General features: G+C 55.0%; 1 protein-coding gene across 1 annotated transcript; it reads right to left on the reverse strand.

Moving 5' to 3' along the window:
* Nucleotides 1-23,783, reverse strand: PDGFB (platelet derived growth factor subunit B). Its single transcript, XM_007503186.3, has 7 exons — nucleotides 22,563-23,783; nucleotides 11,087-11,183; nucleotides 7,246-7,335; nucleotides 6,334-6,539; nucleotides 4,589-4,721; nucleotides 2,325-2,480; nucleotides 1-1,405 (listed from the first exon to the last, which is right to left on the reverse strand). The coding sequence occupies exons 1-6, from the start codon at nucleotides 22,617-22,619 to the stop codon at nucleotides 2,356-2,358; spliced, it is 708 nt and encodes a 235-aa protein (XP_007503248.1). The 5' UTR covers nucleotides 22,620-23,783; the 3' UTR covers nucleotides 1-1,405; nucleotides 2,325-2,355.
* Between the last annotated feature and the right edge of the window lie 781 nt (nucleotides 23,784-24,564).

The following is a 24,564-nucleotide window of genomic DNA, read 5'->3' on the forward strand; positions in this document are numbered from 1 at the left end:
TTCATTTGCTTTTGTTTCATATGGTTTGGTTTTTTTACTTTAAATACAGAATATAAATTAATTTTACATTTAAAAAATAAAAGAAAAGCCAAAAAAAATATAATCACCAACTTTACAAACTGAAGGAAGCGGATTTCAGAGTAGGGAAGAGCTGCAGAAGGTGGGAAGGGAAGCCTGGGGACCCCCAAACGAGCCATCCCAACCCCTTCCTTCCCCCCGAGAGACCCAGAAAGCTGGCCCTGGGAGAAGCCAGAGGGGTGGTTTCCTCCAAGGCTCCGAAGCCTCTGGGAACTGCAAGTGAGATCCCTTTTGGACCTTCTTCTTTCCCAAGGTGCCCTTCCTTAGGGGGCCCCCAAAGGAGGCTCAAATAGGTAGAGCCAAGAAGGCTCTGGGGCGGACTGTACTTAGGATCATTAGATTTTTTTGAGAGTTGAAGGAACCTTAGAGATCATCTACTCCAACCCCTTCATCTTACAGATGGGGAAACTGAGGCCTGGAGAGGGAAAGGACTTGACTAAGGGCACAGGGTTGGGATGAGGATGGGGGCGGACATGATAATGGCAGAAGCCCGAGTCCAGACTCCATTGTGCCATACATGCTTAAGGAGTCTGGGCCTTCAGGATGCCTTTGCTCCCCCCATTCCCCCCTGGGTTCTTGTGGGGGCTGAGCTTAGTGTAGGAAAATGACAGGGAAGAAGGGAGGAGGGGACGGGGAGTGATGAAAGGCAGGACAAGGAAATAAGCAGACTGGGCCCCGCTTCCCTCAACAGGACAGTCTCCAGCCCACCTGAGACGGTGCTCTGAGGAGCAGGAGGCGAGCCCCCCATTGGCACTATCGGCCCCGGGCTGCTCTCCCTCGGCAAAACCCGCTTCAGAAGAAACTATGTGCATAAAAAGTGAAATAAGCGAGCAGGGGATGGGCAGGGCGCGGGGAGCGACGGCCTCGTCCAGCTCAGTGCCGCTCCCCGGGTGCTGGCCGGGAAGAAGGTTCTTGCCTGCAGCCGGGACCCTCGAGCCGACACTCCTCGGGGGCCAAATCTGGCCTGGTGGTCCGATGCTTGCGGGCCCCCACCGGGGGTGTCCCGTCCGTCACCCGGGCCAGGCCTCCAGGAGGAAATGGAGAGGCCCCTCTCGCCGAAGGTGCCCTGTTCTCCCTTTGCTCTCCACCAGGACCTTCACTGCCAGTGGGGAGGGTGGGGGTCGGGGTGCAGGGCCTTTGCCGGGCCCAGGCGCTGCTGGACGCGAAGGGTGCGAGCCGGGGTGCCGCCGAGCTGGGAGGGACAGGAGATCCACTGCGGGCCGTGGGGCGGGGGAAGCACCATTTGCCATCCGAGACGGACGGACAAGAACGATATTCTCACTCCAAGAACCCCATGGGGGCAATACAAGAAATACATTAAATAAACCTGGAAACCAAGCAGAGGAGACCCCAGTCAGTGCGCGGGTAACCAGGCTCCCCAGCCAAGCCCACTCTGGTCACCCAGTCAGGTCCTCTGAGCCGGGAGCCTTCCTTCCACTGCATGGAAAACGTGTCTACAGTAGATAGATTTTGACTGTCGTACCCCCCATATGACCTCTCCTCAGCCTCATTTCCACAAAAGGTCTCCGGAGAGATTTTTTTAAACCCTTACGGTTCCAGGGCAGAAGGGCAGCAAGAGCTTGGCCATAGAGGTAAAGTGACTTGCCCAGGGTCACACCGCTCTTGCATTAGATCATGAGCCCATCATTTATGATCCCACCTTTGAGCCACATCAGCCCCAAAGCTCAGATCGAGTGGAAGATATTAGGCAGAAGAGGGGGGCACACAGGTCCCTGAGGCACAAATTCCGGGGGAAGCTTGGTGGGGCTGGCACTCCTGAAAAAGCCAGGAGGCTAGATTGGAAGAGCTGTAGGGCCGAGGGACCAAGGAGGGGGTGCCTTGTAAAACAGAGCCCTCTGGGGACATTGAGGGGATGAGAGTGGGGACTAGGGTATAGGGATGGCTGTGGAGAGGTCATGGATCTACGGCTATTTGGAGGCCTTGTGGGGGAGACGTGGGATGGGATCTGAGGATGGAGCTTCAGAGGACCATTTGACCATTAGGACTGTGATCAATTCATCCTTCTCACAGAAGAGAAAACTGAGGTTCCACAGAGGGGAAGTGACTGGCCCAAAGTCACACAGGGAGTTAGTGGCAGGGTTGGGATTTGAATCTGAGCCTCTGACTCCAGATCTTCCACTTTACCATCTGCTTTGGTCAGGGATTATCCCAAGAGTCAACAGGGTCAGGTGCAGAAGACCATGGGATGGGGGGGGGGGGTCCTGTTCCACATCATTTCCCATTACCTGCCCATCATGCTCTCCCTGGAGGGTGCCCCTATGCTCCGAGGCTCTCCTTCAGGGCCGTCTTGTCATGGGTGTGCTTGAACTTTCGGTGCTTCCCTTTGGGCGGCCGCCGTATCCGAACCCTCCGCACTGTCACCTTGTTTGGGGTGGGTCCACCTGTTCAGAAGACAGAGAAAAAAACCTGCCACTCTACTCAGGTCAAAGGGAGTGAGGAAGTAACTCTACACACTCCAGAGAATCAGACATAATTTATAAATCAATTTCCAAAACACAAATTCTAGCACAGGAAAGTATCTCAAATTTCCAGGAAAATGGAAGGACAATCTGGCAGAAATGAGGGTTAGACCAAGATCTTACACTCTGCATCATGCCCTGAATTTTAAAGGTCAGATCAGGCATCTTTCATTAGCTGAAGTTGGAAGGAAAAAAATGTTTAAAGTGTGTGGGGGCAGCTGGGTGGCTCAGAGGATAAAGAGCTAGGCCTGAAGATGAGAGATCTTAGGTTCATTGGCTTCAGACACTTCCAAACTGTGTGACCCTGGGCAAGTCACTTAACCCCCATTGCCCACCCCTTACCATTCTGCTGAGCAAACAATACTTTGTATGACTCTAAGATGGAGGGCAAGGGCTTTAAAAATAAATAAAAACATGGGGATAGAGATGGATTACAAAAGATAAAAATGGCTATTTTTAATTAAGTAGATTTGAAAAGCTTTTACATGAACAAAATTAATGCAACTAGGCCAAGAAGGAAAGCAGATGACTCAAAAGAAATCTTTGTATAAAGTAACTTTGATAAGAGTCTGATATATAAAATATTTAGGCAATTAATGGAAATATACAAGGACCAAAGCCATTCCCCGAAATATAAATGATCAAAGGATGTGAACAAACAATTCTCACACTATGAACAAAAAGACAAATGCAAATTAACACTATAATGTTCCACCTCAAAGCCAGCACACTGGCAAAGATGATAAAAGCGGAGAATGGGAGTTACAGCAGCCCTTTTTGTGGTAGCAAACCAAGAAAATGCCCAGAGATTGGAAAGTGGCCAGAACAGTGAAGGAATATAATGGTCTATGAATGCTTACGCTTAAGAAACATTTAATAGGAAGCCTCCAGAGAAGCACAGGGAGACTTACGTGAACCAGAAAAATCATACACATAAACATACACTGGCAGGAATGTAGGAAAGAAAAACCACCAAACACCAAACAATGAAGACTGAATGCTAAGGACTCTAATGACCACAAAGAATATGAGAAAGCATCCTTCTTTGCAGAAGTAGAAGACTCTGGGTGTGGAATACTATAGATGTCAGATTTCTCAATGAGCCCATTTTGCTGGGGGGTTTTCCCCCCTTAAACCTTTACCTCTCTGCCTTAGTACCAGTTCTAAGACACAAGAGTGGCAAGGGATAGACAAGTGAGGCTAAGTGACTTGCTCAAGGTCACACAGCAAGGAAGTCAGATTTGAACCCAGGTCCTTCTGACTCCAAGCCTGGAACTCTTTATCTACTGTGCTCCCTCGATGCCCCATTTTTCTTTTTTGTTATCCAAGATACTCTCTGAAAGAGAAGAGGCATACACTGGGAAATGTACGTGATGTAAAAATAAAAAATGTCAAATTTATTTTAAGAAACTTTCAAGAACACACACACACACACACACACACACACACACACACACACACACACACACACACACACAGAGGGTGGTGTCTTTCTAGACTAAAAGTGTCCCTGTTGAAGAAAGGGCAGGGGAGATGGCCTGATCAGCTCTTTTCTTCATTTCATTCAATTCCATAGGCATTTTCAAGACATCTACAGTATGCTAGGTGTTGAGCTACATGATAGGGCTGCACGCATGAAAAAGAACCAGGGGCAGCTTGGTGGCTCAGTGGATAGAGCCTGGGTTCTTTAGATGGGAGACAGGAGATCCTGGGTTCAAATTTGACCAGACACTAGCTGTGTGACCCTGGGCAAATCACTTAATTTCCACAATCTAGCCCTTACTGCCCTTGTGCCTTAGAACAGAGTATTGATTCTAAGATGGAAGAGAAAGAAAGAGGGAGGAAGAGAGGAATAAAATGAATGGAAGAGGAAAGGAAGAAAGGAAGGAAGGAAGGAAGGAAGGAAGGAAGGAAGGAAGGAAGGAAGGGAAGAAGGGAGGGAGGGAGGGAGGAAGGAAGAAAAAGAAAAAATCATTAGGGACTCCCCTTCTGGCCACTGTCCTGACTTCTGCAGGGAAAAAGCTCAGTACCTCTGTGTCCCTGGGGGCTCCCAGAGCTCCGAGGAGCTACTATGGTTTCACACTTGCAGGCCAAGTGGTCCTCCAAGGTCACTGTTGCCTTCTTAAAGGTTGGCTTCTTCCGTACAATTTCAATCTTCCTGACCTGAAGGAGATCGATGGAAATAAGAACAGAGCAGAGCAGACTTGATATCTACCAACGTTGACCATTTTTGCCTTCCTCAGAGCCTAATCTCCCCTCTCTATTTTTTCCATCCACCTAGACTTGCTCAGCAGCCCCCCAAAGATGAGAAAAAGGCATTTCCATCTCTGAGGGGCTAAATCAGAGATGGTGGGCATCCGCACTCCTGTGATCCCTAAAGTGGCAGCCAAGCTCACAGGGGTTGACTGTGGGGCTGACGGATGGGACAGGTGGCTGTCTGGGAGGAAGTGAGGGAGGGAGTTTGGTCAGCTGTCAAGTGTCTGTTTCCAGCTGACTGGAGAGGAAATCCATCAGGGAGAAGGGAATGGATGTTCCAGAGAACACTCCAGCTGGTGAGCATGTCCAGTTGGGTGAGGATGATGCAGGGGTTGAACAGGACAGAGGGACACTGGGGTTAAGGGTGCAGGGGGCATGGAGCTACTCAAGCATCACTGACACCCACTGAGTTCCCTTGTAACAAGGAAAGTGAAACAGTTTGGACAAGTCTGGAAGTGGTAGGAATCAGGAAAATCAAGGAGGAAGAGAACGAGGAAGAGGATAGAATCCCCAGCTTCCTTCATAGCTCAGCTCAGATACCTCCAGGAAGCCTATTGTGATTCTCCCCCAAGTTGCTAATGCTCCCCCAAATTATTTTGTACTGACTTTTTGTATACATGGTCTTCTCTATCAAGAGAATGGAAACCCCTTGAAGATAAGGACTAGGATTACATTTTAGCACCCCTAGGGCCTAGCTGAGGGCAGCTAGGTGGCTCAGTGGATAGAAAGCCAGGTCTAGAGATGTGAGGTCATGGATTCAAATGTGGCCACAGCCACTTTCTGCCTATGTGATTCTGGTCAAGTCACTTAACCCCAGTTGTTTAGCCCTTAACACTCTTCTGCTTTGGAGCCAATATTTAATATCAATTTTAAGACAGAAGATAAGGGCTTAAAATATTTGGGGGCAACTAAATGGCTCAGTGGATAGATAGCTGGGCCGAGAGATGGGAGGTCTGGGGTTCGAATCTGGCCTCAGAAACTTCCCAGCTGTGTGACCCTGGGCAAGTCCCTTAACCTCCATTGCCGAGCCCTTACCACTCTTCTGTCTTGGAGCCAAAACCCAGGACTGATTCCAAGACAAGCATTTGATCTTGGTGAGGGGATGAGGATTTCTCCTGTTCCTTTCCCTTCTCAGAACAATAATAGAAGCTAATGTTGACATAATCCCTCATCTGCTAAGGGCCTATTTGAACCCAATGAGCCCCCATCCCCTGGAATTCTCAATGATCATAGGATTTGGAGATAGAGGACCTTAGGATCAGTCTCCTATTTTTTCATTTTTAATCCCATACTATTTGTCTTGACCAAAGGCCAAGGACTAAGCAAATGGAGTAAACTGACTTGCCCAGGGCTACACAGCTAGTAAGTGTCTGAGGCCATATTTGAACCCAGGATCTCCAGTCTCTGGCTCTCTATCCACTGTGCCCCCTTGTCAACAATTGGCCCTGGTGCTCCGTGTTTCTTTGTGCAGGGTCCTTTCTTCCCAGAGAAGGAAGAGGGAGCGGCCATTGGCACACACCTGTACGTGGCGCAGCTGCACCTGGGTAGGGCGGCACTGGACATTGCGGTTGTTGCAGCAGCCGGAACAGCGCTGCACCTCCACGCAAGGCGGCCACACCAGGAAGTTGGCGTTGGTGCGGTCGATGAGGCGCCGGGAGATCTCAAACACCTCGGTCCTCGTCTTGCACTCAGCAATCATGGCTGGCTCAGCCACAGTCACTGCAGCTAGGGGAGAGGAATGAGCGCTGTGATACAGGGTCCTCCTGGGTCTCCAAGAGCACCCTTGGGGCCCAGCGGCCTCACTTCATTGAGGAGGAAGCTCACACCCAGATGAGGGAAGTGACTTGTCCAGGGAGACACAGCTCAGTTCAAACTTATCCTTACCACCCCATAGTATAGTGGAAAGGCTGGCAAGAGTACCCAAGGCCTCAGTGAGAGCCTAATGGCATGATGGGCTTAGAACCCATTGAAATGGAGCTAGCAAGATAGACATTAGTCATTTAGTCCAAACCCTTCATCATACAGATAGGGAAACTGAGGCACACAGAGGAGCACTCTGCCTAGCTGGCAACAACCAGTTAGAAAGGAAAGGAAGTAGAATTAGGACCCAGGTCTTCCCGACTGGCTCTCAAAGGGAAGATAGCCCCCATCCGCCTCTCATGAGATCATTGGATCAGATTTCAAAAAGGAGGGCCTTCAGAAATCCAAGATGGCCAATCCCTTCATTTTTCTTTAGAGATGAGAAGACCAAGGGCCAGGAAAGGAGAGGGACCCAGTGGAGGTCCCCCAATGAGTGAGTGGCGGGGCTCGGATTCAAATCCAGGTCCTTTGACTCCCCAGGAAGGAATAGAATGACTTCTGACTCAACCAAGCTTTCAGGGAGTGAGTAAACCATTTGGGTGGCTTCAGGAGACCACCATTTCCTCCTTACCTAAGTTCCTCCTTTCCCGGGAGAGGACTACCGGCTCGCTCGGGAAATTCACCCGAGTCAAATTCAGCTCCACTTCTGCCACATCTTCCTCTGCAAGAGAAGAACCGTTCAGATACTTGGGCTCCTAGACCCAGAATGAGAGCCAGGGGGCTGTTGGGTTTAAGGGAGGGAAGAGGAGGCCCAAGAACCTCGATCCTCTCTTTCCCTCATTTAGGTGGTACCATCAGGTACAACCGATGCCTTGTGGGGGAATAGAGAACACACCGGTGGGGTGGGTGCCGCTGGCTACCTGAGTGACTATGAACAAACCGCTTTCCCCCTCCGTATCTGCCCAATGTAAGAGTTGGACTGGATGGTTTCCCAGGTCCCTTCCAGCTCTGGAGCTAGAATGCCAAGGTCCTCTTCTGTCCAGGATGATTTCCTATCCCTAAATGGGAGCATGGGAGGGTGGGGGGAGAGGGAGTCTTGGGAGGAAGTCTGAGAGGGGGTGGAGGCACATTGGTAGAGTCAAGCCTTCTTCCCCTGGGGCCGCCAACCCCACCCTCTTGTCAGAGTCACATTTTTGGCCAGAACCCATAGAAATCGAGTTAAATATAGCCCTTCCCCTCTGCTACTGTAAGTGAAACCTCCGGTCCCCCAGGCCAGGCTGGTGCAAGGACCCTGAGCAGTCTGTTGTTTCTAGTGCCCCCAGTCACCCCTGCTTTCCCACAGGAAGTGCTGAATGGAGAAATTCCCAGAATCCCCAGGGGGGAGTTGGGTGGGGGGACTGGCTGTGTTTGGAGGGAGATTTCTCCCAGCAGAGGGCCTTCCCAGCAAGGCCTGGCCTGGGCATCAGTGACGAGGACTGGTGCTTGTGTCCCCGAGATGGAGGGAAGGCTCTAGAGCTAGTGAGCTCAGTAGGTCAAGCCTGTGGCTCATTCTGTTCTTTCGGGGAGAGCACTCCGCCACTGAGGGGGCCAGAAACCTAAAAGACCCAACGGGGGGCACCCGCCTTCCTCAGCGCCTTAGAGCCAATGAAGCACCTCCATGGAATGACAAGGGCCACTGCTCCCATTTTACAGAGGTAGTCTGAGGCTCAGCTCCACAGGACCTGGGTGTCTCCAAGGCTTCCTGCCTTCCTGAGACTTGGAGGAGAGGACGAAATTGACTGATTTCCCAAGCTGGGACACTGCCCTCCTGCCCCAGGCAGGTTCCTGCCATGGACCACCTGCTCACTTCTGTGGTGGCTAGACCTGGAAGATTCACTGGGACTTCATCTGCTAAATCCCAGCTCCTACAATGAATGGAGAACCTCAATGGAGTCCTGAAGAATGCCTGGAATCTCTCCTTCCCTTTAAAGACCCAAGTGCCACCTCCAAGAAGCATTCAGAGGGGCCTAGAGTCAACCCGCAACTCCAACCTTTTTTTTCCTTTTAAGTCCTTACCTTCCATCTTAGAATCAATATTGTATATTGGTTCCAAGGCAGAGGAGTGGCAAGGGCTAGGCAATGGGGATTAAGTGACTTGCCCAGGGTCACATAGCTAGGAAATGTCTGAGCCACATTTGAATCCAGGACTCTGGCTCTCTATCTCCAGGTCTGGCTCTCTATCCATTGAGCTACCTGCTGGCCTCCAAACCCTCTTCTCTTTAAAGATAAGGACACAGCAAGGTTACCTAACTTTGTCTCCTGTCACATAGGGTCTAAGCATCAGAGACATGATTTGAACTCAAGACTTTTGAGTTACAAGTTCAGAGCTTTATGCATATATTTCACCATAGAACAGAAGCTCCCTGAGGGCAGGCACTATTTTATTTTTTTGGTCTCTCCAGTCCCCAGCTCAGAACTTAATAAATTATTGGCTGACTAATAAAAATAGCTCACGTTATTATACATAGTGCTTATGGACACTGGGTGAAATATAGTCTAACTTTTTATCCTTGCAACAACCTTGGGAGGGAAGTATTATCCCCATTTTACAGATGATCGTTGTCAAGGAGGGCTTCAAGGATTAGGGGCTAGAGGGAACCTCAGACACACACCAACCATTTATTTCTCAGAAGGGATATATGTAGGCAAATCATGTGAGAGGTGGGACCCTAAATCCAATTCCTCTTACATGCTCCCCTGGAGGTGATCTGGGTTCAAAAGCTGCACTGAGGCTTCATATTTGGTGGCAATAGGCAAGCCACCCCTCTCCTCTGGGCCTCTGGAAAAGGAGGGAGCCAGGTAGGCCAAACCAGATGACCTCCAAGGTCCCTTGGAGCTCTGATTCTGGGCTTCCTGGCCCCCTCCCACTCTTCCCAGCTCTCCTTTCCCTCCTCCTCCGGCCATGTGTGTCTGCTCAGAGCCCCAGCTAGCCAGGTCCCTTGAGGCCAAGATGAGAGGCTCTCTCAGGGGAATCCAGTTTAGAAAATGTCTTGCTGGATTCATTTCCGTCCTCCTAATTAGTCCCAAGACAGTGTCTGTCTGTCTGTCCCCACCCTGCTGTCTCCTTTCATTTTCCCCCTCCCTTCTTTGGAATTTCACTGGGGGAGGAGGTAGAAGGAGGGATGGATGGAGGGGAAGGAAAGATGCCTTTAGAAGTCAACTAGGAAAAAACATGGTTGCCTCGAGACAAATGTGCTCTTGCCATGGGGCTGGTGGGCGGGTGGGCAGTGGGGAGGCTGGGAGGCTGGAAGGGAGGCTGGAAGGGAGGCTGGAAGGGAGGCTGGAAGGGAGGCTGGAAGGGAGGCTGGAAGGGAGGCTGGAAGGGAGGCTGGAAGGGAGGCTGGAAGGGAGGCTGGAAGGGCTCCGGCTGAGGGTGGGGAGCAAACAATAGGTGAACACAGCTGGTGCCCCCTCCCGCTCTCCCTGCTGCTCCTCCCAAGAGCGGGCCAGTTTGAAAGGGAGCGAGAATGCCTTTGAGAGGACGCCAATGGGCCGACTGGTAGAGGGAACAAAGGGAGGAAATTCTGTTCCCCCATAGATAGTGTCTCGGCAAGGATCACAAGGCCACCACAGACAAAACCCTAGGAGAGCTGGGGGAGGGGACGCCGAGGGGGGGTTAGAAGAGAATGGAATTTGCCCTGAAGACCTGAAGAGTTTATAAATATATTCCTGCCCCCGCCCGCTGGCCCTGGCACGTGTGTGCCAGAGAGCACGTGCCCGAGGTCTGGGCCCTGGCTGGGGCAGGTGTCCCCGAGAGACCTCTCGGGAGCCCTCACCAGCTTCCCGACACATCTGGGGCACGGATCCCTTGGCTAAGGTACAGAAGAGAGGGGCAGTGACTTACCCAGGGCCACACGGTCAACCCTGTGGCCACCCTTCTAGCCGGGCACCCTTCCCTCTCAACCCAAGACTGGCTCCTCTTCTACCTCTCCTACATGGAGGTGGGCTTCTCTTGTCACAGTGCCTGGGACCCAGGGGCCCACTGGGCACAGCTGGGCAGGCTCTGAGGCACTGTGAACTCTGGGGATCATGGGTTGGAAGAAACACTAAGTCTTCCTCCCTTTACAGATGAAGTAAGGGAAAGGACTTGTCCAAGGTCACGTGGATTTTTTTTAACCCTCCCCTTCTGTCTTCAGATCAATCCTATGTCTTGGTTCGAGGGCTAGGCCATGGGGGTGAAGTGACTGGCCCAGGGTCACCCAGCTGGGAGTGTCTGAGGCCGGACTGGGACCTAGGATTTCCCATCTCTAAACCTGGCTCTCCCTCCACTGGGCCACCCAGCCGCCCCCCGGCATGGAGTCTAAATGAGGGATGGTTGGATGATGGGTTCCTGGTCCAGCAGTGGCCCTGCCACCCTGAGCTAGGCACTCTGGTCACCAGCAGGGGCGAGGAGGGGAAGGGAGAGGCGGGATGCTCAGGCAGACTGGATTTACCTACGGAGTCTATCCGAAGCAGGTGCTGGAGGTCACTGATGGAGCGCAGCGAGGGCTGACTGAGCAGCTCATAGATCTCCTCTGGAATGGGGTCCCCCTGCCAGGCAAAGACACAGACCAGGAGGTGAGCTAGGGAGCAGGATGGGTACCGGCCTCCCCCCCCCCAGATGCCGGGCCAGTGGCCCAGGGGGGGCACCAGGGCAGGGAAGACGGCTCTGACCGCAGAAAGCAGGACCAGAGCTCAGGTCCAGGCTCTGCCATTTACCAGTGGCGAGACCCTGATGAAGGAGTCACTTCCTTGGCCTCAGTTTCCCCATTTGTACAATGAGAAGGTTGGCAGAGAACACCTAAGGTCAGCGGCTCCTGAGCTCTATCCTAGTGACCCCAGCCCAGCCCTGGGTCTGGAATGGACCTGCTCTTCCTCTTCAAGGCTCAGCTCAGGGCTGCCTCCTTCAGGAAGCCCTCCTATTTGCCTTTGCATAGACTCCTTTGGCCCAGAAGCCACCTCTTATGTTTTTAGAACCTTTCCCTTCAGGCTTGGTAGGGGTTCCGAGGCAGAAGCGTGGCAAGGGCTAGGCAATGGGGGTTCCATGATGGGGCCACGTGGCTGCCCCTAGGATGGGCCCAGGACCACCAACATCCAAGAGTAAGGAAATGAGGGTGTGAAGCAGCTCCGCGAGGAGCCCTGCCATTCCCAGGGAAGAAGGTCCAGGGAGAGCAGGAGTCTCCTCACCAAATCCCACAAACGCCCCTGTGTTTCCCTCTTACTTCCCATCACTCAATACATGCTTCGCATGCAGTACCCCTTCCCTTCCCTCCTAGAATCATGACTATATTGGCTCCATGGTCAGGGCTAGGCAACTGAAAATGCAGGCTGGGGCTGGGGGCTCAGTGCAGAGCCAGGCCCAGAGACGGGAAGTCCTGGCTTCAGACCTGGCCTCAGAGTTCCTGGCGGAGTGACCCTGGGTAAGTCACTTGGCCCCCATCGCCTGCCTTGGCACCCGTCACGATTCTAAGGTAAGGGATTAAAAAGTCCCTTGGGAAGGGAGCCCTTTCCCCAGGTACCCCGAGCCGGAAACCCTCCCATGTCCGTGTCTGGCCAAGACTATTTTCAGAGCACGGCTCTGGCCTCTCCCCAGAAGCACATGAAACCGAATAAGGGGGTGAAGCGCTCCCCACCCATGGCCCAGCTTCCTCCAGGGAAGCCATCCACCCTGCACTAAGGCTTCGCCAGTATCCCATCATCGCAGGGGATTCGGGTTTCACAAGCCTCGGCGGGGTGGGGGCGGCCCCCAGGTCCCCCGTGGGGGGAGGGGAGGCAGGGCAAAGGGAGGGCTGGCTGAACTGGAGCAGCTTCCAGGAGGGCAGCCCAGCGCTGCTCGTTCAGCTGCCTGATTAATGAGACTGCTGGGAAAAGAGGATCGGGGAGGCGGGCGGCTCAGCAAATATCTCCTCCATGGAAGGCACCTCCATTTCACCGGGGCCCAAGCAGAGTGGTGGGCATCCCTCCAGGGCTCACTCAGACCTTTCAGTAAAGCCATATTTTGGGGGCAGCTGGGTGGCTCAGTGGATGGAGAGCCGGGTCTAGAGATGGTGGGTTCTGGGTTCAAATCTGACCTCAGACACTTCCCAGCTGTGTGACCCTGGGCAAGTCACTTCACCCCCATTGCCTAGCCCTGACCGCTCTTCTGCCTTGGAACCAATGCATAGTACTGATTCTAAGACAGAAGTTAAGGGTTAAAAAAAGCCATATTTTTAGCCAAAAGATCTCAGATAATTTTTTAAAAAATTCTTACTTAGTACCAATTCCAAGGAAAGAGGGGGCGAGTGGTTAAATGACTTGCCCAGGGTCACACAGCCAGGAAGTGTCTGAAACTTGAACCCAGATCCTCCCAATTCTATAGATAATAGTTCTGTAAGGGACCTTAGAGGCGATCTCCCTCCCTCACTGTAAGAGCTGGCCTCCCCCCAGCCTTTTCCAGAGCTCCGCATCTGCCTGGATCCTGTGAGGAGGCTGGCGGGTGGTTTGAGCATTCCAGTAAGAATCGGACAGGGATTCACACCCAGCTCTCTCCAGACTCAAATGCTCTTTCCCAGAGTTGGGCCCCAGCCCCCATCCTTAAAGGGCTCAAAGTGCTTGCTGGAAAGGGTTCTTATCTCCTTCTACCAATAAGGACACTGAGGCCCAGGAAGGGACTGGCCCAAGGTCACAGCTCCAGCCTTCCCTGCACCTGGCTGGGGCCATGCCCAAGGCCTTTCCTTTCTGCCTTCCCACCCCCTGGACTCGGGACCAGCCACCCCACAGAGTAGACACAGAGTAAATGTTGACCGACTTTGGTTCCTGATGTTTAGTTAAGGCTGGAGGGAGGAGCTGTTTTCCCATGACTTGGTTGCAGTGGGGGTAGGGAAGGGAGCCAGGGCAAAGGGTAGGACTCTGGGAACTTGAGGCCTGGGGAGGCAGGAACTCAGCCAGGCCTTGGATTCTCAGCTATTACAAAGCGGGGTCTGCGGGGAGGGGATGCCGAGGGCTGCCCACTCGGCCACCGAGGTATCCTTTGTCCCCTGGACGGCTACCTGGCAGCGTGACTGGGGGGCATGAGGTGGGGAGGGGAACCAGAGGGATCCAGCGGGCTCCTGCCCCTAACCCTGAAGCAGCAGGCACAGGACAGGCGATTTCCCCTTTGTGGGCACTGCCAAAGGGATTGTAGGCAAGATACCTTTCTAGGTCACACCAGCCGCAGCCCCATAGAACCACTTTGTCAGATTTCAGGTGTGACCTCCAGAGCAGGGGTGGTTTTTTGCTTCCTTTGAATCTCCAGTGCTTAGCAGAGTGCCTGGCACATAGCAGACCTTTAATAAATGCTTGCTGACTATAGGATGGGTTTTTAAATCCCTCCCAGCTCTGACATTCCCTGTTCTAAGGCCCCTCCCAGCTCTGACATTCCCTGTTCTAAGCTCCCTCCCAGCCCTGACATTCCCTGTTCTAAGGCCCCTCCCAGCTCTGACATTCCCTGTTCTAAGCTCCCTCCCAGCCCTGACATTCCCTGTTCTAAGGCCCCTCCCAGCTCTGACATTCCCTGTTCTAAGGCCCCTCCCAGCTCTGACATTCCCTGTTCTAAGGCCCCTCCCAGCTCTGACATTCCCTGTTCTAAGCTCCCTCCCAGCCCTGACATTCCCTGTTCTAAGGCCCCTCCCAGCTCTGACATTCCCTGTTCTAAGGCCCCTCCCAGCTCTGACATTCCCTGTTCTAAGGCCCCTCCCAGCTCTGACATTCCCTGTTCTAAGGCCCCTCCCAGCTCTGACATTCCCTGTTCTAAGCTCTCTCCCAGCTCTGACATTCTGTTCTAAGGCCCCTTCCAGCCCTGACATTCCCTGTTCTAAGCTCCCTCCCAACCCTGACATTCCCTGTTCTAAGCTCTCTCCCAGCTCTGACATTCCCTGTTCTAAGCTCCCTCCCAACCCTGACATTCCCTGTTCTAAGCTCCCTCCCAACCCTGACATTCCCTGTTCTAAGCTCTCTCCCAGCTCTGACATTCCCTGTTCTAAGCTCCCTCCCAACCCTGACATTCCCTGTTCTAAGCTCTCTCCCAGCTCTGACATTCCCTGTTCTAAGCTCCCTCCCAACCCTGACATTCCCTGTTCTAAGCTCTCTCCCAGCTCTGACATTCCCTGTTCTAAGCTCTCTTCCAGCTCTGACATTCCCTGTTCTAAGCTCCCTCCCAGCTCTGACATTCCCTGTTCTAAGCTCCCTCCCAGCTCTGACATTCCCTGTTCTAAGCTCCCTCCCAGCTCTGACATTCCCCGTTCTAAGGCTTTTGCACGTTTCTGATCTCTGACCTGAATTCCCAAGACTGATCATCTCCACCAAAACCCTGGACTTCTTCAGGCCTGTGTCCTGTCCAGCTGCTGCTCCTACCAGCTCACTTGTGGACCACTTTAAGGTTTAACAAAACACTCTCCACAGACCATCCCCCTTACAATTTTAAGAGGCAAGAACTATTATTGTCCCCATTTTATAGATGAGAAAAAAGTGAGCACGCACCGCTTGCTAATAAATTTCTGAAGCAGGATTTGAACTTGTTAGTGCCATCGGGGCCCTTGGAGTATGCTACCTTATACTACATGCTCTCTGAACTACCTCTTTGGAGGTGTTTCACACAGAAGGCACATATCTGGGGTCCTCACCAGCGGGCCTCCTGGGCCGAGTCTGGTGGATCTCTGGAGCTCAGGAGTTCTGGGCTGCAGGCAGGTTTAAATCATTCAGGTGTCCTCTCTAAGGCCGGCACCAGGATGGTGGGCAGTAGGGGAGGTCCCTGGGCTGCCAACTAGCTCCGGTGGGGAAAAGGGAGCAAGTCCAAGCTTCGGCGCTGTTTAGCAGTGGGGGCAGCTAGTGAGTGGCCACTGTACTTAAGCCTGGTCAAGACAGGGAAGGCCAGTCTGGGGAAAATAAAAAAAAAAGAGGAAGAAGCCTAAGAGGACAAGGATGACCTCCCCTGTGAATGAAAGATGGAGGACCACAGCCAATGAGTCAACAGGGTGACATGGTGGCCAAAGAAGCCCACTGGATCTTGGGTTCTAATGAGAGGCCGAAGGGAAGTCCAGAACAAGTGCTGAGCCTGACCAGACCATAAAAGGAGGCCTGGGGTTAGTTCTGCTGCCTACCTTTTAGACAGGATGTTGATGAGCTGGCCTCCAGGATGAGGAAGAGAGTCATATGACGCTACCAAGGAAGGATCAGTTGAAGGAAGTGGGGAAGCTTTAGCTCAAAGAAGGGGAGGATGTTGAAGCACTGCCCTGAGGGGCAGGCAGGTGGCTCAAGAGACTGAGAAGCTAGGAGATGGGACAGGTCCAAGGTTCAAATCAGGCACCAGACACTTCCTAGCTGGGTGACCCTGGGCAAGTCACTCAACCACCACTGCCCAGCTCTTCTACCTTGCAACTAATACATAGTACTGATTCCAAGATGGAAGGTAAGGGCTTAAAGACCAAACACAGGCGGAAATAAGATATGGGGAGGTCGAATTAAGCTGCTTCACAGTAGGGGGGGCTGCCATGGGAAGCATTGGGGGCTTCTCTCCCTCAATCAAGTGAAGGCTAAAGGACCATCGCTGGGGCAGGTAGTGGAGCCCTCGAGGCTGTTAAGGATGGGGATAACCAGGGAGGTGAGAGCAGATGCTGCAGAGTCAACCTCCCCAGGTGTCAGATGTTGCCCGTGTGCCCCCCCAAGAGGGCCTCCAGTGGGAGGCAGCCCTCCCAAGCTGAGGGCTCTGGAAGGTGATTGGGAGCTGGACGGCACTGCAGAGGCCATCTAGCCTGAGCCCCTCTCCTTACAGGGGAGGAAGCCAGAAGGGAAAGAAGGGACTTACCCAGGGCCAGAGGCCAGGCTGCCTCAACTTCTACATGAAATGAAATCATCTCCTGAAGGCAAGAAAGTCCCATGGACATCCCTTAATGCAACCTCATCTTATAGAGAAAACTAAGGCACAGAGTGGGGGTAAAAGAGGTCTAGGTGGTCAATGGCAGAATTGGGATTTGAACTCAGACCCTCCAAATCCTGCCCTCTTTCCACTGTACTGCGCTGCCTTCCCAGAGCACTCTGGGGACCAGGGACTAGTTTGTTCTGCTTGGCTTGGCTGGGCTTGGGAGGGGGAAGATGGCAGGAGCCCAGGTTTCCTGAGAGCAGCTGGTGATTTGACTAACACTGTTAGCACAGCTGGGATGAAGAGCACCCTCCCTCTGCAGAGAGGGGTGGCACTTGGGGCCGGGTCCAGGGTGCCAATCCCTGATGTTATCACACGGTTCTACCTGCTCCCAGGCCTGGGGTAGCGGCCAGGGTAGGGGCAGGGGTGGGGCAGGCGGGCAGGCAGGTACACAGGCAGGTAGCTGAGGCCGAGCCAGTCACCTGGGCCAAGCTAAACAGCTCTCTCCTCCCTGAAGATGACAGAGAGGCCACATGGATCAGGGCAGGTTAATTACCTCCCTCAGAAGCGGATCCGCCCCATCAAAGAGACCTGATCCCCCACCCACCTCCCGGGCACCAGGAGCCAAAGCCACACACTGCGGCTGCTTCTCCCTCCACCCCTGGGGCACCAGAGCTGGGCGGGACGCCCGTGGCTCTCCCCCATGGGAGCTTGTCGTGTCAAGTCACCCAGGGCACCGCCTACTGGGAGAGAGAGGGGAAATCCCTCATCTCCCTCCAGAAACCTCAGGACACGGCCTGGGGCTCCTCTGCCCAAACACATCCTTCCTTTCCCTTAAGTGGCCTGGGCAAATGTTGCTGGACCCCATTAGGCTGCAAACTCCTAGAGGGGGAAGAGCCTTTTTTGTTTTAGACCCTTATTTTGTTTTAGTAACAGCTCTAAGACCGAAGGACAAAGGCTAGGAAAAAGAGGTTGAGACTTGCCTAGAGTCCCACAGCTAGGAAGTGTCTGAGGTCACATTTGAACCCAGGACCTCGGACTCCAGGCCTGGCTGTCTATTCTCCGTGCTGCCTAGCTGCCCCTGTATTTTGTTAATCCTCGTTTTCCGCCCTCCTTACCTAAAGCCTTGCAAACATCTTTCAAGCACTTGTTTTCCAGAGATTGCACTCGGCCCAGAAGGGATGCAAAAATAAACTTGCATGCACACAGAAGGTGTTTAATAAATGCTTGTTGAATAGAATCATGGCCCCCAAAGGCAGCCCCCCTCCCTCCCTTTCCTTCTCAGCTCTAGCTCCTGTGTCCTCCTCAGACAACAGCATGGTACAACTGCTGGAAATCGGCCCAGTCCCTACTTACTCAGAGTCAGGGTACGGCAAAGTCAAGGCCCTCCCTCTCTGGTCCTTTTCCTCACCAATGAAATGGGAGCAGAATCTCCAAGGTCCATCCACCTCTAAACTTCTGGTACCACTCTCGGGCGTCTCTGGGACAGCAGCCTGGGCAGTCCCTTCCTGACCCTTCCACCACTCTCCAGGCTCCTGGCTCTCTACCCCCGAGGCTGGGTCACTGTACCCTCTGAGCCCTTTCACAAGATGCTCCAATCTCCTCGGCAGCTAGGAGGCCACCAGGTACTGCCTGGAAGAAGGGACCAGCTTGTTTGGATCCTAGTATAAGGGAGGGTTGCCATGGCGAAGGGCAGGGGTGGGACTAGTCATTGGGAAGCCACGTAAAAGATGATACAATAAAACATTGAAAAAGAAAGAAGATACGCTTGTTTCTTCCTTTGGGTGGAGTGAGGCTGTACTCAATCCTGACAGCCTACCTAAGCAGGCTGCCTCCATTCTCCTAGCTGGGCAGCTTCTCAGTCCAGCCAGCTTCCTCATGGAGTCCCTTAGCACCCATGGGAGCTATTGGCCAGCCCACATCCTGATGGGATGCTCCCATACATCAGTCTTTCCAAAGAAGCCTTTAAACTTCCCTTATTTCCTCTATTCAAAAGGTGTCTGTGTGGGGCAGCTGAGTGGCTCAGTGAATTGAGAGCCAGGCCTAGAGATGGAAGGTCCTGGGTTCAAATCTGGCCTCAATCTTCCCAGCTGTGAGACCTTGGGCAAGTCACTTAATCCCTATTGCCCAGGTCTGGTGGCTCTTCTGCCTTAGAATCAATACATGGCATGTATTGATTCTAAGACAGGAGGTGAAGTTGTTTTTTTAGTTTATGTGTTCCTCCTCCTCCTCCTCCTCTGGCTGCCAGGAGCAGGTCCCCACCACTCTCTTCCCTCTGAGGAGCAGGGGGACCCATGATTCTAGCAGGCACCAAACTCCTAGGGATGGGGTGATGTTCTCCCCCTTCTCAGGGCAGATCCCTTAATCCAGAACTCAACCAAACACCAGGGTCTGGATGCCCCAAGGACCTCCTCCTTCTTTACCACTGTCAACAGTCAAGAAAACCAAGAAAAAGCTCATTGGATGCAATCTTAGGCTTCGTTAAGAGAAAGGGGAGTGGCGGGAGGGGGGGAAGAAAAGAAAATGATCTTTTTTTCCAATGAATAATGTTTGAAAATGACCAAATAAAATAGTGTTTAAAAGAAAAAAAGAGAAAGAACACATCCAAGGCACATCCTGGACACGGGGTGTCCGGCCCTCTGTTGGAAGAACGAAGGATCTTTTGCCTGAATAAGAGAAGATTGGGGGTGAGGAGGGTAGGATGGATTAGGGTGAGGAAAGGGAGCACTTGATGGCTGACTCCAAGTGTCCTGACAGAGGGATCCGTTTTGCTCTGCTGGCCCCAGGAGCAAGGCGTGGAAGAATATTTGGGAAAACTTTCCAACAATCAAAGTCATGCCCAGGAGGGAAGGGTCCCCCTCCCTGAAGATCCTCAAGCTTTGGCTTGAAGGATGTGCTAGGAGGCCTTCTTGTGGGATATGGGAGGGCCCCTGAGGTCCCTTCCTGCTCTGGGTTTCTGTGACCCAAAAGGGTGCTAAGCCCAGTCACATGAGGGCTGTAGTCATGCTCCCAAGTGCTGGCATCAGCTGATGACAAGACACACCACACTCAGATTCCCCGAGAGCTTCCTTCCCCTCCCTGCCCTCGGTTTCTCCCATCTGCTTCCTACACGGCTAGCCACATCTTACAGAGAAAGATGCCCCCCATCACACCTGGGGGCCTGGTAAAGGCAGAAGCCCCAAATGCCCAATCCTAGGTTTGCCGTGACTGGGGTGGGGTGACCCCGAGCCTGTGTGCACCTCTGGAGAGTGGACAGAGTGCCCTCCAAGTGGGCATTCCCCCGGGGTGTGGGCATGGACAGTCTAAGATGGGGGTTAGGCTTTGGGAGGGAGATGTAGGCAGCTCATAACAGAGAGAACTGGGGAAAGCCCTGTCAGGGCATCAAACAGCCCTTCAGACTTCCCAGCCCAGACGGGATGAGCTCATTTTAAAAATAAAAAGCAGAACCAGGGGCAAAGACAGGCCCCATGTGCAAGGCAGCCAGCTCCTAGGAGCCCTGGGTCGTCTCTGCCCATGCTGCTTCTAGGGAGCACCCAAATCACAGAATGAAAGTCAGCACTCTGAGATCATCTGGGACAGCCCCTCATTTTAGAGAAGCGGCAAGCAGGAGGAGCAGGCAGCAGTGACTTACCCAAGGTCACCCTGCTCTAAGGGGCAGGCCCAGAGAAAGGGACCCAGGCCGCTGACCAGGGCAGTGTCCCAGCATCCTGGCCTGGCTTTACACTGGCAGCCTGGGAATGGGAGGACTGATTAAAAACAAAACGGCATGGTAGCACCTGGGCCGGACTTTAGTCCAAATTTCTCATTTGGCACATGAGGAAACTGAGTCTCAGGGAGGTTAGGAGGCAAGTCTTCCTGAGCCCAAGACCTACTTGGCCCTGCACTGCCATCACCAAGCCCAGCCGAGGACAGCGATAGTGACTGCCTGGTACCTCGCGGTCAGGAGCCGTCAAATGAGCATCTCTCCTGACTCGACCCCAGCAGGGCTCCGCCATGATGCCTCTTCATCCCCATTTGCCAATGGAGGAAGAGTGGACTGGAGCTGCTGCCTGGCCCAGAGTCACAGAACTGGGGAATGAGAATCCTGGAGTCTCCAGGCTGCCAAGGCCCGGCGGAGCTTCACGCATCCCCCTCCTCCCCGCGGGCAGGGCCAGGAGGGAGAAACTGCAGAAGGACCCTCCCCTTCCCTGGAAAGCAGGGCAGACAGCCACGGGTGATGGAGAAGGCGGAAGCTCTGGGTTGCCCTCATAACCAGGTGGCCCGGGCCGGGGCCACCTGTTGGTGGGTGCCGAAGCTCCTCGGTCGCCTCATCGACTGCCCTCGCCCAAGGCTGGTGGAGGAAGTGGGGCCTCATGCCCGTTCTGGGGATGCGGGGGGCCGCAGAGAGCCGGGCGCACAGCACTGGCAGCAGCTGTCGTGGGCTCGGCGGATGGGGGGAGGGGGGCACGACGACATGCGTGGCCAGGCCCAGGGCCCACCTGGCAGGCTTGGGGTAAGGAAGCGGGTTGGGGGCGTCCCTGGCACCCGCTGCCTAAGGAGCGGGCCCCTTCCGCCGGGTAGCTGCGGGTCGGACCGCACCCGGGGGTGGGGATGTGAAAGGAGAGAAGGGGGCCCTTCTGCTGCAGCTGCCCCGGTGCTGCCCAGGGTGGGGCTCCGGGAGGAACTGGGAGAACAAAAGGAGACCGCGGCGGCTACGGCCACTCTGAGGTCCAAGCAGCATGGGCAGGCTGCTGCCCGACCTCCCCTCCCAGCCTCCGCCCCCACGTCCCTCTCCCACGCCCCGCCCCGCCGCCGCGGCCAGCGCCCCCTCCTCACCCCGCGGCGCAGCCGCCCCCTCCTCTGGGGCATGCGGCAGGAGCGCGCTGCACCGGCGCGGGCTTCTGCGGGAGCTGGAGGCCCGGGAGCCGGCTTGCGCGCCCCGATCCCCTCCTGGGCTCCTCGCGCCCGCCCGCCCCGCCCCTTTCCCACCTGGATTCCCCACAGACTGGCCAACTCTCTACAGCGTGAAGAGGAAAAAAAAAGTAATCCGACCTGATCTGCTTTCTCGGCCGACGTTCCAGTGGCCCGCCTCCCCTGCGGCTAAACATTGGCCGCAACCGGCGCGCGTTCCCCACTGCGGGCCCTGACCCGGCGGGCCGCCGGGCTGCCGGCGGTGAGGCGCAGGTACAGGCCAGGCCTCCGCCGCACTCTCGCCTCAGCCTGGGGTGGGGGGCGGGGGCCTGTCTGAATGCCTCGGAGATAGACGCGCCCCCTCCCCCGCCGCTGTCCTCCCCTCTCCCTCCTCCCTGGCTCCCCGGGGTTCGGCAAATCTCCGCGATCTCGCCATGCATCAGTGCATGCGGGCGGACAGCTCCGTGGCTCCTGGCGGCGCAGCTCGAACCGCACCCCCTCCCCACCTACCTCACTGGGGCGGGGCTTAGACTGCGCCCCACTCCGTTCCCACAGCCCAGCGGCACCTCGATTCTCCGGGCGCCCGCCCGCCCTTGCCTGGGTTCCTAAGAGTCTGACTGAACTGGACAGTGACCCTCCCAAACCCTAAGACCCTTCTCCCAAAGGGCGCAGGTAGGGGCCCTAAGAGGGGAGCAGCTGCAGCGCAAATGCTGCCCCCTCCCCGCCTGCCCGAAGGGTTTGGGGTGGGAGGAAGGATACAGCCCTCGATTCCCCCCTCCCCCACCTAAGAAAAGGACTTGTTTATTTTTTCTGACCTGTTGTTGCCGAGGAGCGGGGGAGGGGGGGTGGGGAGGGGGGGCGCCGCCGGGAAGGAAGGAAAGGCAAGATGCAACTCAGATGCCCGACCCAACTTCAGATCTGCGGGCTGAGATTAACCCTCAGCACACCGCAGGTTATCTGCCGGCACAGCCCTGTCTGCTCCCCAGCCCCCACGCCAGCCCTGCTCGTTCTCTTTCGGTGCCCTCGAATCCTTGCCCCGCTTAGCATGGGGACCACTGGGTTGGGAAGTTCTGTGGCCTCGGCAGAAGGAAAGGAGGGGGCGAGGGGGGCAAGAGCTGCAGATGAGGGCCAGAAGGAATCCGCCCTTGCTGGCCATTACCACTTACCTCGGTGCTGACCAGCCGCAGGTAGCAGAGAGACAGGAGCAGCGCCCAGTAATTCATCCCGACGCCGCCGGCCCCGCGGGGCTCCGGACACTGGGGCGGAGCGGAGGGCGCCTCCGTGCCCTCTTCCAGGCCAGGGTGTGCGCGCTAGCGCTCGGTTCGGCTCGCGTTGGCTCCCACCGGCTCAGGCGCTGGGGCTCTTCCCGCTGATGCCGCCGCCGCCCCCGGGACCACTCACCCGCATGGCCCCCGGGGCTCCCGGCGAGCCTGGGGCAGCTTTGGCGGTGTACTTCTCCTGCAGCCGCCGGCGCCGGCGCTCGGGGCGGCCTGGGGGCGCTACCCGGGCGGATCCCGAGCCGGAGCGCGCATCCACCGTCCCCCCGGGTGTGGGTGGGGAGAGAGTAGGGGGCTGTTTGCGAAAGGCCGCGGGCTCTGGTTCTCCCGACCCCTGGTAAAAGGGCACGCCTGTGGGAAGTCTCCGAGACAGGCAGGGGAGGACAAATCTCCTGTCCCCCAGGCTTAGATTAACCGCAGGATTTGGGGCGGGGGGGACAGGGGCAAAAACCTCACAGAGCCTGCGTTTGGAGAGGGGGGAAATCGACGGGCCAGAGCCCCCCGGAAACTTTTCCAAAGTTGGGTGTTCCCCAGCGGCCAGTCCCCTTCCTTGGCACCCCCCTGCGCCTTTGGACTAGGTTGGGCGGCACTCGGAGCCGGGTTGCAGCCTTGGGGGCTTGGAGGAGCCGAGGTCCCGGTTGGGGGAGTCGGAGCCTCGCTGCGCCTCTGTCGGGACGCTCCCTCGGGCGGGCACAGGTGGACTCGGTGCCCGCGTGCCGTTTGCTGCTCCTAGTCCGGGCGGCTCCGGCGAGCGCCGGGCTGGGCTGCGCTGCGCTGCGCTGTGCTGCGGCGGCCCCCGGCTGGCTTCGCCCCTGCACGCCGGCCTGGGCTCTTTTTATTTTGCGAGGAAAACCCAATTCTTTTCGAATAGCAAATCAGTGAGGTCCTGCAGCGTTGTGCGGGCGTGAAGGGGATCCCTCCCCGTAGGGAGCCGGGAAAGGCGAGGTGGCCGGAGCTAGGCTGGGCTGGGCTCAGGGCTGGGCTGGGCTGGGCCCGGGAGCTTGGCGGGGCCGAGAGCCCAGGCTGGCGGGAGGAGAAGTTACCACCCTTTCAGCTGCTTCGGCTTTTAAAGGAGACGGCAGAGTGTGCGAGGTGGGTGGAGACAGCCTTCCTCTGCTGGCCCGAAGTCAGCCCCGAGAAGGCAAGGCAAGGAGGAGGCAGGCAGGGACGGGGAAGGGGGTGGGAAGGAGGGAGGATGGGAGGGAGAGAAGAGGAAAGGAGGATGACAGCGAAAGGAAGGAGGGGAGCCTTGCAGAAGGTGGGGGAGGGAGAAGTGGACAGGCTCCCCTCATCCTAGAGCGGAGGAGTGGGGGTGAGGAGGGGGCAGAGGTTGGGGGGAGGGGCGAGTGCCCGGAGAAGCTGAAAAAGAGCCTGTGCTCCCAGTGACACTGGTTCCTAAAACTGAGTGGAGGTGGAGAAAATAGAGCCACTCGGTTCTCCTTTCCTTCCCCAGTCCCAAGGGCCAGAGAGCAGGCTGGTTCTCCCAGCCTCTTCCAAGCACAAAGAGATTTGAACGGGGTGCATCAAAGGGCTGAGTGGCCTTGAATAAGTCATTTTCTCACTCTAGCTCTCAGTTACTCATCTGTAAAATGGGAGAGATGACACATTACACCAGCTAGAAATATGTAGAGCATTATTATATACACAGTTGGGCCAAGTGGTCCATTCCATAAGCAGGTAAGCATTCACTTTGTGAGCAAGGTCTTGTGGGTTCCTCTTGGACATATCTTAGCCATCTGTGTTGTTCTCCCCTTACAAGCACCCTATATGGTAGGTAATACAAACATGATGTCTCTTTTATCCAAGGAGCTGGCCTTGGAGCACCCCAGTTGTTTCCTTTTTATTTTTTATTATTATTTCTATTTTTTTAAGTTTTGGAAAATGTTATTTA

This window comes from Monodelphis domestica, chromosome 5 (assembly GCF_027887165.1).
Source record: "Monodelphis domestica isolate mMonDom1 chromosome 5, mMonDom1.pri, whole genome shotgun sequence".
In the NCBI taxonomy this organism is placed as follows: Eukaryota; Metazoa; Chordata; class Mammalia; order Didelphimorphia; family Didelphidae; genus Monodelphis; species Monodelphis domestica.